The sequence below is a fragment of the Seriola aureovittata genome, chromosome 17 (genome assembly GCF_021018895.1).
Source record: "Seriola aureovittata isolate HTS-2021-v1 ecotype China chromosome 17, ASM2101889v1, whole genome shotgun sequence".
NCBI classification, from domain to species: domain Eukaryota; kingdom Metazoa; phylum Chordata; class Actinopteri; order Carangiformes; family Carangidae; genus Seriola; species Seriola aureovittata.
Window position 1 is genome coordinate 12,756,760 of NC_079380.1, and position 13,819 is coordinate 12,770,578.

General features: G+C 40.8%; 2 protein-coding genes and 1 long non-coding RNA gene across 3 annotated transcripts in view; 2 read left to right on the forward strand and 1 right to left on the reverse strand.

Moving 5' to 3' along the window:
* Positions 1–13,502, reverse strand: part of LOC130185908 (uncharacterized) — a 46,851-nt gene extending 33,349 nt beyond the window's left edge. Inside the window, exon 1 of the long non-coding RNA XR_008830213.1 lies at positions 12,942–13,502. This is a non-coding gene — a long non-coding RNA (uncharacterized LOC130185908). The remainder of the gene's footprint in view (positions 1–12,941) is intronic.
* notum1a (notum, palmitoleoyl-protein carboxylesterase a) lies at positions 1,194–9,036 on the forward strand. The gene is made up of 11 exons (XM_056402658.1): positions 1,194–1,802; positions 4,900–4,952; positions 5,075–5,170; positions 5,528–5,588; positions 5,672–5,730; positions 5,819–5,921; positions 6,013–6,204; positions 6,340–6,437; positions 6,603–6,750; positions 6,842–6,889; positions 7,010–9,036. Exons 1-11 carry the CDS (start codon positions 1,474–1,476, stop codon positions 7,311–7,313), a joined length of 1,491 nt encoding a protein of 496 aa, XP_056258633.1. The 5' UTR covers positions 1,194–1,473; the 3' UTR covers positions 7,314–9,036.
* On the forward strand, positions 10,940–13,504 carry LOC130185907 (myeloid-associated differentiation marker-like protein 2). The gene has a single exon (XM_056402659.1). It carries the CDS (start codon positions 11,788–11,790, stop codon positions 12,697–12,699), a length of 912 nt encoding a protein of 303 aa, XP_056258634.1. The 5' UTR covers positions 10,940–11,787; the 3' UTR covers positions 12,700–13,504.
* The last annotated feature ends 315 nt before the right edge of the window (positions 13,505–13,819 follow it).

A 13,819-nucleotide genomic window follows, 5' to 3' on the forward strand; every position in this document is an offset into this window, starting at 1 on the left:
AGCTCAGAACACCTGGCACGCTGGCAGCTCTCTCTCATCTTACTGCCACAAAGCTGATACAGCGTCAATCAATAAGCGACCTGAAGCTCGGGTTCACTTCTGCGCTACTGTGACAAAAAGCTGAGTAAAATCCTCTTAAACTGATGTAACAGTGGCTTGTTGCTTTCATAAAAATGCACAAATAGACTATCGAACAGAAATGAGTATAAAAGTATGCATAAGTACTATCAAAATTTTGATTTGACTTCAGAAATTCCTTGCAATGTCCATTCCTTTAAAGCTAAAACTGAATTACAGTGTCAGTCTTCTTCACGTCACCAAAGCACCACCATGAAGCGCTACCTTGATGAATAATCACTATTGTTCTGTGGGCCAGACTCTTAACTTAAATGTGTCCTTAGAATGAGAGGTTTTTGGAGGGAAGCCTACCTCAACCATAACGAGGCATTCCTGTGTTAGAAAGCTGGCTTCCCATCAGGATGCTCTGCTTGACTTAAAATATACAGTAGACCAGGAAAGTTTGGAAGAGACTGAAGTGGGAGGGAGGAGGCGAGACTAGGGGGGAGAAAGACTGATGGTTGCTTTGATCTTTGGAGGCCTGTCTGGATTAAAAAAAAAAAAAAAAAAACAAGTGTCCAAATCTCTTTTTCTAAATCTGAAGAAAAAACAGCACTCAAATAGTCAATAATAGGAGTTATTCTCAAAAACAGGTATGTGTGTTTTAAAGCTAGAGGATAATAGGCTACTCCTAACAATATCATACTTTTATTTACCTTAAAAAATAATAGGTGTCTCTTATTTAACCTGCTAAAGTCTCTTGAGATTCCTGGCCAAACATTGTTGGAACTCTGTAAGAGTTTTGATCATGTTTTGTTTTGTTTTTATCCCCCACTTGATTTTCAGGCAAGTGTGTAACAAGATGCGTATTCTCACTTCATAAATTTGTGGTGGAATGGGAAATGGGCATTTCAAGGCCAATAAAAGCCACCACATCAAATAAAACATCGCGGATCAAAAGAACCAACGCATGGACATTTTTTTTCCCTCTATAAATTAAAAAGGGGGGTAGTCTGCCACGCTTGATCATGCCCTGAGTCCTGCCCCGCTCCTGCGATTGGCTGGACGGACACACAAGGGGGGAAAGTTTGAATAAAATACAAGAGCATGGCACGAGTGTTGTCGTTCAAGCTTGCGCGCTTGGTACAGCAGCGCTTGAGTTAGACTTGATAGATGGGCAAATAGCTGCAGCTGTAAGTTTGAAATATATCCTGCGGATTCAGCGGAGGACTGTGGTTGATCTCAGAGGACTTTTGATTTGAGTTGGCATTAAACTTCTGCGCCTCTGGGAGCGGACGGCAAGTGTTGTGGCGTCATTTGAACAGTCGTTTCTTTATCGGCTCCATCTGTAAAAAGAAAAAAAAAAAGAAAGAAAAATCTGCGTCTCGGAGGAAGGACATCAAACCCAGGGATAAGATGACAGCGATCAGAATGGTTTCATCAGTGCTGCTGCTGGTGCTGATGCAGTCCGGAGCTCTTTGCGCACGGAGGTTCCGGGGTGGCCGCAACCCACAACCACGACGCGCACCACCTCCTCCCACATACCGGGCCGACCGGAGTGACACCACGGAGAGCTTCCCTCTGGATTTCACCGCCGTGGAGGAGAACATGGATAACTTCATGACACAAGTCAAGAACCTGGCGCAGTCCCTGTACCCGTGCTCGGCGCAGAAGCTCGACTATGACATGAAGCTGAACTTTTTGGAGAATACATCAGTCACCTGCAACGACGGAAGTCTCGCGGGGTACGTACCAACAGAGAGTAGCATTACAGTGCGATAGATCGTGATACCCATGCGACTGGATCACCGACAGGTCAAAGCAGGGTCAGCTGTGCAGCAGTGCACCCTGGAGCTGGTAGGAATTGTTATTTTTGCTTAAAGAGTTCTTCAGCAGGATGCACCACGTCCTGCTGGTCATCCTGCTACCCGAAGTAACCCACATGTATCTGACCTGAGGACAGCAGTGCTCGGCTCAATAAACCTCAAAGTGTGCGGAAAAATATATTCGGGCTGTTTTGCTCAAGTTTACCTTTTTCTTTTCTTTTCTTTTGTAAGCGATCAACAAACAGTAACATTTTATAAAGTAAAAGTAAATGTAGAAATAATAAATAAATAAATAAATTTGTAAACTTTCACAACATCAAAAAAGGACCATATTCCAGGACAGAATAAGGTTCAGTTATGGTTCAGGATAAGATAGACAGCTGCTTTGCGTCAGCGAAGCGTGAAATTTGCGGATAGCCACATGGCCTATGCTTCATTTCCTTTGCTTCAAATTAGAATGCAGGATTTGCTCTGCAGAAAGTTCATATTTAAGTTTTCAGCCCCCCCGCCCATCTCTCTCTGTCTGTCTGCCTCTCTCTCTCTCTCTCTCTGATGATCACATCCTCACTATCCCTATGAAAGATTTTTTTTGAGGTGAACATATGGATCACTGCTTGATCAACATTTGTTTACAATGACATCCACCATTGGCATTTTTGTTAAGCAGAAATCCATTTGGCAGTAAGAAAGCTTGCTTGAATTCTCTGCTAAAGAGGGATAAGCCATGGCACTAAAAGCATATTAACATCAGACAGACCCACCATCTCCTATTGTAGAATACATAAACAATGCTCAGTCCTATAGACACTGTTCCATTCCATTTGGCAGCAGAGTCAAGTTGTGGTTTAAACTCTTAAATTCTTATATAAATAATACTGATAAGTGAGTTATGGGAGGAGGGGGTGAGTCAGAAGAAAGGCAGTTGTAAAAGGTGTATTTTTCATATTCATACATGTCTTTACATAATTGTCTTTAAGAGTCGAGTCCCAAGAACAGTGGATTTCACTTGTGTCTCAAACTGTCAGTGTATTATTCTGCATCATCATAATAAAGTTTTCCACCACAATGAAAGAACAATAGATAAATTGCATGAGCCCAATTTACTAGTAATATAGCCAGATTAAAAAGTGCCTTTTAATATGTTTATCATGGTGTGTAGTCATAACTATTTGCAGTGGCCACTATTATACAAACACTTTACTGTTAACATTGTCCATGTCATACCAGGAGACTTTGATGACCGTTGGCCATTGTGCATAGGAACACATCTAGGACCAGTTCAGCAATGGCCAGACTTGACTGAAATGGGTTATGATATACATATCTCTTTATGGATTTAGTATCCTGTCTAATTCCTGTTAAACCCCAGAGTGCATGGTAGAAAGAGATGTCCGTTAGCGTGGTAAAGCTCTTAGGTTTTTAGAGACACAGCATGAGGACGAGTGCAGGGGACAGTTACTGGCAGATGGCCGTTTCATTCACCACTGTAGTTGTCAGTAGAGATACTAATCCATCAGCTACAAACAGTGTTCTCCAGAGAGGTATAGTCACAATTAGAGACATACAAAGATGTAACGCTAAAAAAAAAAAAAAAAAAATCATTCACTGGACAGGAAGGTGGAACTGTGTGATTCATCTTCTGGAGTTGCACTTGTTAGAGTGAGTGGGTTGATAAAGCGCCTTTCCCTCTTGGCTTGTCCAGCCTTGCCAAACCCATCTTTACTTTAATGTTTGGAAGTAGTAGCTGAGTAGAGTGCACGGTCTTCAGCCTACATCACTGACTTGTAGCTAACAATAACAATACAAGACATTTACTGCGGCCAAAGTGTGATTCAGTGTCTGAGAAAACAGCTCAGAGCTTCAGCCAGGTCTGTTTTCTTAAAAATCACTGAAATATTTTTGGCAATCTCTTGAGTTTAGTCATTGGTAAAGTTGGGTGGATACTCACTGAATAAAAAAAAGAAAGACATCTTGCTGCATCACAGAAGGACTTTTGGAACACTTTGTTCCTGTGGCTAAAGCTACTTTACACACCAGAAATGTTTAATTTGCCTCATCTTCAATTAAAATGCTCTGTGGTGAAAATCCGGTTGAAAAACAGATGATGATGCATGTTCTGCAGCATGGGAGAATCAAGATAGCATTGCCCTCTTCTGGGCTGACAACATACAGCACACATCTCTTATAGTCTCACATGCATTAACTTTACTCCATATGGCACAAAAATGTCACTTTATTTTACCCATGGTGCATTTAAGGGGCTTTATCTTGGGCAAATATCAGTGCAACTCAACAGCCAGTGCATGTGTGTGTGTGTGTGTGTTGACATCTACACTGGCCAAATGAAGTTAGGTTATTTCTCTTGGGCAGGAGCCTTGATTTTCTTGTGTGTGAGGAAAAATCCTGAGCAACGATGAGCTCAGAGTGAAGAGCTCATGATGGTACATTGGCTATTCTTGCTACATTAAAAACAAGGAATACCATCTACTGGCATCTAACAGGATAGGGGACGGTATGATGTTTATCTCCTGCCTGTTCACTAGATCAGTTTCACAAGTGCAGAAGATACACACAACATCATTGTTCTCCGCTGTGTCCTCACTGAATCTATGTTGGCAGAATTACATTTCTGCTGTTGTCTGTCACTTTTTCGAGATAGCAATCAACAACAGGATATCCTTGTTTAGATTAACAAGAAAAAAAAAGAAAAAAGGATGATGTCAGGTGTGTTTTTGTTTCATGCTTGGATACCATCACTGATGGTAGAAACAGCCAGGGTATTACTTTCCAGCATTTATCTCATATCTCTCTCTGAATAAGTAAGTACATTGTATCGAGATTGCGGAACGTGGCTGCATCTCGCTGTTGTTTAGATATATTGTTATGCAGGTAGTGTAAAATAAACCTTGAGAAATTTAGAATTGTATTCACATATTTCAATTATCTGCATGCACCTCAAACATAATTGACACACCTGCTATAATGCCTTGATTTTATATCGTTTGGTCTCTTGTAGGTACTACCTGAAAGAATCGCGAGGGAGCAGACGGTGGTTGATATTCTTAGAGGGTCAGTATTAAGGACTAATTTTACTAATTTCATTCAATCCCCATGTTAAGAAGAGATGAATAATTGAGACAATTTGTGTGAGAAATTATCCATGTTTTGTTTTTTTGTGTATCTATGATCAGGTGGCTGGTACTGCTTCAACAAGGAGAACTGTGATAGCCGATATGACACCATGAGGAGACTGATGAGCTCATCCAAGTGGCCCCAAACTAAAACAGGTCAGCCTCAGCAAGTCTGAATAGTTCACTACACTCCCATCTGTGGCCTGTAGCAAAACCCTAACCCCCCACCCCACCTTGACGTGGTGAAAAGAGTACCCAGATCCTACTGTAATGTCTCAGAAATTAAAAAGATCTGACGTATCTGTGCTCATCTGGAGTGTTATTGAGACTGACACCTGGTCATATAGCTGTGGTGTGGGGTTACCTGGCGCCCATCGCTGTAGGAACAGAGACGCCTCCCTCTCTCATTGCAGTGTAATAACTGTAATCCATGTGGTAATGATGATGAGGAAGAAGAGGATGTGCCTGGGAGTGCCAGGATGGCTAATGATACATGTTGATCTGTCTCTGTAGGCACGGGGATCCTGTCTCCACTGCCTGAGGAAAACCCTCACTGGTGGAATGCCAACATGGTGTAAGTTGACTCGTGTTTTTGTGCTTATTGACACACCGTTTTTAATCATAGGTGGCAACTTTAACTGTATGTTGGTTGTGCAGGTTCATCCCCTACTGCTCCAGCGATGTGTGGAGTGGCGCTACAGCCAAAACAGAGCAAAGTAAGAAATGACTGAAAGATCAAATTTCATGTCTATCGTTATTGCTGAGTGCTATTTTACAACTCCGCTCTCTTTGTCTTATGCGTAGATGGCTATGCCTTCATGGGCTCACTGATTATTCAGGAGGTTGTGAAGGACCTGCTGAATAAGGGTCTGGACAATGCCAAGGTCCTCCTATTAGCAGGAAGCAGGTATGTTATGATTTGAAATTCAAAATCTTCTACATTTCATTCCCATATATTTATAGGTAACAATATGAAAATGTCATATTTCTGTGTGCAGTGCGGGTGGTACTGGGGTCCTGCTGAACGTGGACCGGGTGACAGAACAGCTGGAGGGACTCGGGCACACTGGGATACAAGTTCGTGGTCTGTCTGATTCTGGCTGGTTTCTGGACAACAAGCAGTACCACTGCACCGACTGTGTGGACACTGTCAGCTGTGCCCCCACAGAGACCATCAAGAGAGGCATCAAGTGAGGAAGCCAACGAATATTATCATAAAATGTTAAAAGTCAAGTTTTGTGGTTGTATTTTAGCCAGCTGATGAGATCATCAGGTTGCTAGTTTAGACATCATGTCACATCTGTACTTTTTCCCTGCCCTGTCAGGTACTGGGGAGGAGTGGTGCCAGAGAGGTGCAGGCAGGCCCATCAAGGAGAAGAGTGGAACTGTTTCTTTGGATATAGAGTGTTCCCGTCAATAAAAAGTGAGTCTGCAGTCTCGTTCAGTGCTGTGTAAAAATGCAAATACTGTACATGCTAAGGTTTTTGTGCTTCACCAACATATCTATATAAGCCAAAACCATCTGTGTGGTACATGTATAGCACACACATATGTACTATAATTTTAATCTTCCATTTGCCCTGCGCAGGTCCTGTGTTCGTGGTCCAGTGGCTCTTTGATGAGGCCCAGCTGACAGTGGACAACATCCAGCTAACGGGTCAACCTGTGCAGGAAGGCCAGTGGCGTTACATCCAAAATCTTGGCATAGAACTGAGGAACACACTCAAAGATGTCCCGTAGGTTTATGTCTCTGAATTCTAGGAAGATAATTTAAGTAAGATTTATTGCATGGATTCAGATTGATTTTTTTTTTCCTCCTAATTTCAGGGCTATGTTTGCTCCAGCGTGCCTATCTCATGAAGTCATCACCAGAAAGTGAGTATGATTTAATTTTCACATCTCCCTTTTCAGTGTATAATTATCAGGGGACATTGAACTTTGCACTTAGCATGTTTTACCTGTGAGCTGACAGCGCCCCCTTGTGTTGTATTCTAGTTACTGGATTGACGTGCAGGTTAAAGGCACCTCCTTGCCCCGAGCGCTGCACTGCTGGGACCGGAGCCTCCACGACAACAGGAACAACAAAGCCCCTCCCAAAGGCTGCCCTGTACATTTGATCGACAGCTGCCCATGGCCACACTGCAACCCCACCTGCCCGACCATCCGAGACCAGTTCACAGGACAAGAGATGAATGTCATTCAGTTCCTCATGCACATGGGCTTTGATGTGCAGAAGATGGCTCAGCAGCAGGGCATGGACCCCAGCAAGCTACTGGGCATGCTCAGCAGCGGCAGCTAAAGGGACACACATACACTCAGCATCTCCAAGCTAAGCCCAAGCAGGGCTGTCTGGTGTCTCTGGCCAGTCTCCCATGCCTGATACCTCCAACTACCAATCCACCTTCACAACCCATTCTACCTATGGTCTATTCCCCTCTGACCTCCTGTTTACTTTAGTTCAAACCTCAGTCTTACAAAGGGGCTTAGATATTGTCCCACAATCCCTTTCCTCACAATACTGGTGACAGGTACAGGGGCAACATGCCACCTTGACAAGGCACAACTCTCTGCTACTCTCCATTTAAATTATCTTTTGCTTTGTAAAAGAAAAAAATATCACGAATGTAATCCAGTTTTAAGGATGCTCATTGATGTTTTGTTTTTTTTTAATATAATTTTCATCCTTGCATATAGATTATATTTAGTCATTGTTAAAAAAAAAAAAAAAAGCAAGAAAAAGAAGAAAACACTACAATGACGTAAGGATGCTGTCTTTGTTAAGTAGTCACTATAAAGAATATAAGGGTATCATTTTCAAAACATTTCAAAACAGTTTTATAGTTCGGTTCTGCAAACATCTCAAACATCAAAAAAAAAAAAAAAAAGGGACGTATGAGAAGTTGAGAAAAGCACTGGATCAGAAAGGAAATTTTATATTTACCTCTAAAACAATGGCAAGAATGATAGAGAGAGACAAGTGATGCTAATACTCCTCTAATCAACTTAACACACACATACATAGTAGGGCTACAGAAATTAAACCTACAAATATCAGATGTTATTCCTTACTAAAGAAATGAAAAGAAAAAGACAGACAATGCTCCACCCAGTCTTTACATTATTGTTATCATGGGATAAACAGAAAAGGTCCCTGTAACTCATTCTGGAAAGAAATGGAAAAGTGGCATATTTTCGACAGCTGTGAAGATGCCATCTTGTCCGGTTGAGTCATGTTCTGAAACAGACTGTGGTGCTAAAGTGGACCTGGAAGCACTTTAGCGTCTATCAGTAGCTACACATACACCACAGTGCCATTACATATAGCCTATACCTCTTTCTCAAAGGCCACATCATCACAAGAAGACTGTTCAATCAGTGGGTACATGCTCATGTTAGGTCACCTCAGTAGTTCAGCAATCTTCAGATCAATGCAATGAACATTTAAAGGGAGACAAATATTGTGTATTGTATTTTTTTTTTTGTTTTGAGTATTTGTATAGGTTCTTTCAAGTGTTCACTATTGCAACTCCCTGCTTATATTTCAAAATAGAGATCACTTTTTAATATAATGACAATGTTGTATGTAATGATGTCTTTATAAATGATGTTTTTAAAGGACCTCTATTTCGCATCACACCAGAGAAGGAAAGGTATTACTAATTGTAATTTTATTCTGTAACATATTTTTTAACAGAAAAAACTCAAGCTACATTGGTAATTTACATATTTATTTTGTTATGTAAATCATATTTATAAGTGCTATTTTCACAGAGAAGTGATTCTTTGTAAATTGTAAATACATTGCTGTTTTTTCTCTTTGTGTTGATTGCATGTCTTTGTATCAGACCTAAAAGAAAAGACACATTACATATACTACAAGGTAATGCTGTGCAGTCTTGTTATTATTGTTATGATTATGCCTATTACTATTGTTATCACTATCAACACCATCAGTAAAAGTAGCAGTAATAGAAGTACAGTGTTGGTATTTACACAATTCTCATTCCTATTTTACAGTCACAGTACAAAAGGCTTTAGCAGGAGGTAAGTTCACCAGCTCCCTCAGGCTGCCATCACAGTCTGTCGCTATTTTGACACATCTGATCATGGATATGAGGCTTAGTGTACGCACACTGACTATCAAGGGTTTTTTAACACCTTGTATTTTAGCAGTTTCTGTTAAATCTCAAGCAAAGTAGTCAATCCCCTAAAATGAGAAAATATTTCAGATTAGGTATATAAGTGAATTGAGAAATGTTTTCATTTAACTGCAATTGACTCATAACTAATAGGAAAGGAACTGATATTCTCAAACTTAAAACAATCAGTCTACAATATTTTTTCCAGTTCTGCAGCACAAAAGGTGATATTTACTAGCTAAAGCTTCTCTGCGCTGTGTAAAAGGTCACTTTGTCATGCTGTGACCCTTATTCAGCCATGTCTTTTTGTTTGATACACTCACTGTCTTTATGATAATTGACTGCTGTTATTTATCCATGAGCTTTTACAATTTGACTTTCAATCACCTCTTCGCACATACACTCACACGTCGATAAAAGGCCTGCGATTAGTGCACATCCCGCTCTATTTCCTGAGTCACAGCCATCTTTACACACAATCATCAACTTCTGATTTTGTTGCAGGTTTAAGTATGATGTCGTCTCAGTTTGGGCCACTTTAGCAATTTACTTGTAAACTTATGTGTCATGAGAATTATTTTCACCAATAATGAATAATTTTTTGTAGTTTTTCATCACAAATTAAAACCTTATACCTAGAAAAATCTACATTTCAGACCCTACTGGCACTAATTTACGGCAGGTGAACTACAACATTAAAAGAATACTCCACCGATTTAGCTGTGATGTTGTCAGACTTACCTTGAACAAGGATTAAAAAAAAGGATAGAAACAGAATATTACATATTTTGCATTCAATATTCCTCGCATTCTTCCTCCTTGTCAAAACATGGCGCAAACATTACCCACCATGCAACTTGACCCCTGGTGGCTTGGTTGGAGATTTGGGTGTGTTAACGTTAGAAGTAGCTAATGTAGCCTGCTCCCACTAGCCTCAAGCTGAAAAGAGGAGTGAAGCTCTTCTCTGTCTAATTCCACACCCCTACATTCTTTTCATTTTCAAATTTATATCTGCAGCTACAAAAGGCTCAATACAAATGTTTTCACATCATGCAGACTTTGATTTTTAAAATCGGTGGAGTACCCCTTGAAGAACATAAAAGGCAATGCCTGATTGTAACTATATTTATTGGACAAATATGTTATCTACAGCAGACAATTAAAGTCATCTAATTAGTAAGGGTAATCTAGGCCATTTCCAATAAATTACAAAGATAGAAAAGTTTTTTATAACTATTCTGTATTTTTATATATTTTTTCATAATATGATATTTACAAAAATGTACTGCATAGGATTTAGACAATATAGTCTTAATATGATGTGTTCAAAAACTTCAGAAACCATTTGACATGACTTCAAAAACTATTCTAGTTGGTGGTTTTCTGTAAGAATCACCTTGCACACTGTAAATCAAAAATCATGGCATACTACTATCACAGGTTCAAGTATTTTAAGTAACTGCTAATCAATTTCCACTTCCCTCTCACATGTATAGCTCAAATCTGTCATCACTTGTGTATAATCATCCATCTGGACCTGTATGTAATTTCTGTCTCTAATGGGAGTCTAAGACTGCCCCCCCTGTCATTACACTGCATATAAATGCCAGTTTCTTACTGAGGGTAGCTCTGACTCAGCCTCTCTGGGTGCTCCCTAGAAATACGACTCCCATGCTGCCTGCCACATGTAGCCTCCCACCCCTCTGTGGAATATAGACCCCCTATTTATAGACCTGGTGAGGCCTGTAACCCTGGGCTCGGCACAAACTTTCATTCAAACAGCCACCCATAGCAATCCAAAGAGTGCACACTGACACACACAAGACACATAGGGAGTGGGAGGGTGTGTGCTTGTGTGAGCAAGAAAGAGTGGGAGACCAAATCCAAGAAGCATAGGCAGACAGAAACAGCAAGACAAAGAGCAAGAGACAGAGCCAACAGTTTGAGTGATCTTCACAGACAGTTAAGGGCCTACAGTAAAGAAATTACAAGGATCGAATCATGGAGTAACGGGACTTGACTGACAGGACAACAAACTAGTCCACCTGTTCAGCGCCGAGGGCTATTGTTGGAAGATTGATCTCTGCATATGACTTACAGAGGAAAGCTTATTGGACAAGCCCTTACTTCACTTTAAACTTTGGATGCACTGGACAACTTGGTGATTGAAGAAAGAAAGCAAGGAAAAACCGAGATTTCTGAGGACATACACCCCAGCTTTGAGTAAGACCAGGATCATACTCTTATTCTCTAACACAAATAAAAAAGGACAGAAACCAGTTTCATATAATTTATAGAAAAAAAGATTCTATATGCATAGTTTATAGACGTGTGCAGCCAAGTTGTGACATTTGCTTAAAACAAAACTTGCAAATCAAAAAGGTAAAGGTCTTACTAAATGTCCTTTACAATTAAAAACTACAGTACAAACTTATACATAACAGTGTATAAATGTAACTTAGGCCCAGTGCTGTAATTACAAAGCAAGTCCAGGGTAAAATTATAAGGGAGGAAGGAAAGGGTGAGGTCTGTGACGAAAGAGAACAGTAGGCCGCAAGGACGCCAAGACAAAGAAAAGGACATTGAGAAGCCCACCAAGAAAGACAACTGCTTCTGGGGGACAACAAACACACCATGGATTCTCATGGAGGACACTACCTCAACAAAGATGCTGTGTTGTCACCTTTAGGTGCAGCACGAATGTGCCAGTTGCTACTTGGCTGCACTATAATGGCCCTTGTGTCCCACAGTGCAGGTTACAGCGCCACCTATGGAACCTTCTGCATGTTTGTGTGGTGCTTCTGCTTTGCTGTGACACTGGTCGTGTTCACCTTGGACATTACACGGCTCCACACATGCATGCCCATTTCCTGGGATAACTTCACTGTGGCCTTTGCAATGCTGGCAACTCTAATGTACATCACCGCATCTGTGGTCTACCCTGTTTACTTCCTCCAGACAGAGTGCCCTGATGAAAGCTGTGAGGTTCAAATCTATCGCATTGCTGTCACTGTCTGCTCCTGTGTCTGCTGTTTCCCCTACGGATCTGAGGTATTCCTAACTCGAGCCAAACCAGGGGCTGTGGTGGGTTATATGGCCACTGTGTCTGGTCTACTCAAGGTGGTCCAGGGTTTTGTGGCCTGCATCATTTTCGGGGCTCTTGCCAATGACAGCGAGTACAACCTCTACATTGCTACCCAGTATTGTGTAGTGGTGTACAGCCTGTGCTTCTCTGTGACTGTGATAGTGGTCATTCTGACTGTTTCTGGAAGGACCTCAGCCCTGCGGTTCCCCTTTGACCGATTTGTAGTTGTCTACACCTTCTTTGCCGTGATCCTCTACCTCAGTACCGCACTGATCTGGCCCATCTTCAGCTTTGATAAGAAATACAGCACCGCTACTCGTCCTGAGGACTGTCCACGTGGAGAATGTCCCTGGGACAGTAAGCTGGTGGTGGCAGTTTTCACCAATGTCAACCTAATCTTATATTTTATTGATCTTGTTTACTCCCAGAGGATTCGCTTTGTCTCCAGCTCTGCTGTCTGAAAAATGTTACCCCCTCAAGACTATTAAGCCTCAGAGACAAATAAAGAAGGTCTGAACATCCAACATGCCCTCAACAGTCAGGTCTCTGTAAAGATCTCATTCCCTTGAATCCATGAATTTATTGTTATGTATGTGTAACATTTTTTATTATCAGTATTCATTATTATTCTAGTATTAGGCCTCTGTACTAGGTAACAAAACTACAGTATTTCAGGCCTTTCTCCAGTTCTGCGGGGACCTACCGGGGAGAGCATGCCAGGTGCACCGTTGAGCTGATCTCAGCAACCTTGTCCACAGAGAACTCTGGGAAACATGTCCATCTCAGCACCTTCCACTCCAAGTTCCTTTGGTGGTCTCAAACAAGACATACCTATGCAAGTGTGTGATAGTGATTAGAGTATCAGAACAGTGCTATGTCAGATAGACACCCTCAGTCTTACAAAGACTAAGCAATTTATTTAATTGTATTTAAAAAATAAAATGTCTCATAGAGATGCATAGTATTAAGTCTACAGTATGCACTGAATGTAGCTTTTGGTTTTGGCTTTAAAGCCATTTTGCTTTTGTTTTTTCCCAATTCATATTATATTCCTCATACATGTAATGTCAACAGTTTGAGTTTATTAGGCTTTTCCTGTTATCCACTGAATGTTAAATGTATCTAATACGTGAACGTTTTTTGAAGGCAAAAGTTTGACAACAGTATCAAATGGATTATTTGCGATAAGCACAATTATGCAGTGTTATATTTCTTAATTTGTTTCTGACATGTTCCATGTTTAATAAAATATCAAATAGTTGGCTATGTATGTCAGTCTGTGTGTTGTTCTTTTTGATTACTCTACCTTTTATTTACATGAGGTAGCTGATATGTGAAGCCTTGCTTTCACCTGTCAGAAGACAGAAGACTCTTATGGGCTTTTAAGGTTCAAAATCGAAATTGAAATTGTTTGTGCTAATTGTTAATAATAAGTACATTTGATCCATAGCTTGGTTAAATCAAATTAGCACACACTATTTCTCAAAAGCCTTCTATCTATTTTGTGGGCTGGACGAGCGCAGCCACATGGCCTTCCATACCCTTTACCAAACTTAGTTAGCAAAGCTTTACCAAAGATAG

What these genes read in the sequence shown, in the direction of transcription:
- notum1a (XM_056402658.1), top strand. Translation starts at nt 1,474, where the DNA reads ATGACAGCGATCAGAATGGTTTCATCAGTGCTGCTGCTGGTGCTGATG. An exon ending in AGTGTTCCCGTCAATAAAAA is followed by an intron (nt 6,438 to 6,602) that starts GTGAGTCTGCAG and finishes TGCCCTGCGCAG; the next exon opens with GTCCTGTGTTCGTGGTCCAG. An exon ending in AACACACTCAAAGATGTCCC is followed by an intron (nt 6,751 to 6,841) that starts GTAGGTTTATGT and finishes TCCTAATTTCAG; the next exon opens with GGCTATGTTTGCTCCAGCGT.
- LOC130185907 (XM_056402659.1), top strand. Translation starts at nt 11,788, where the DNA reads ATGGATTCTCATGGAGGACACTACCTCAACAAAGATGCTGTGTTGTCA.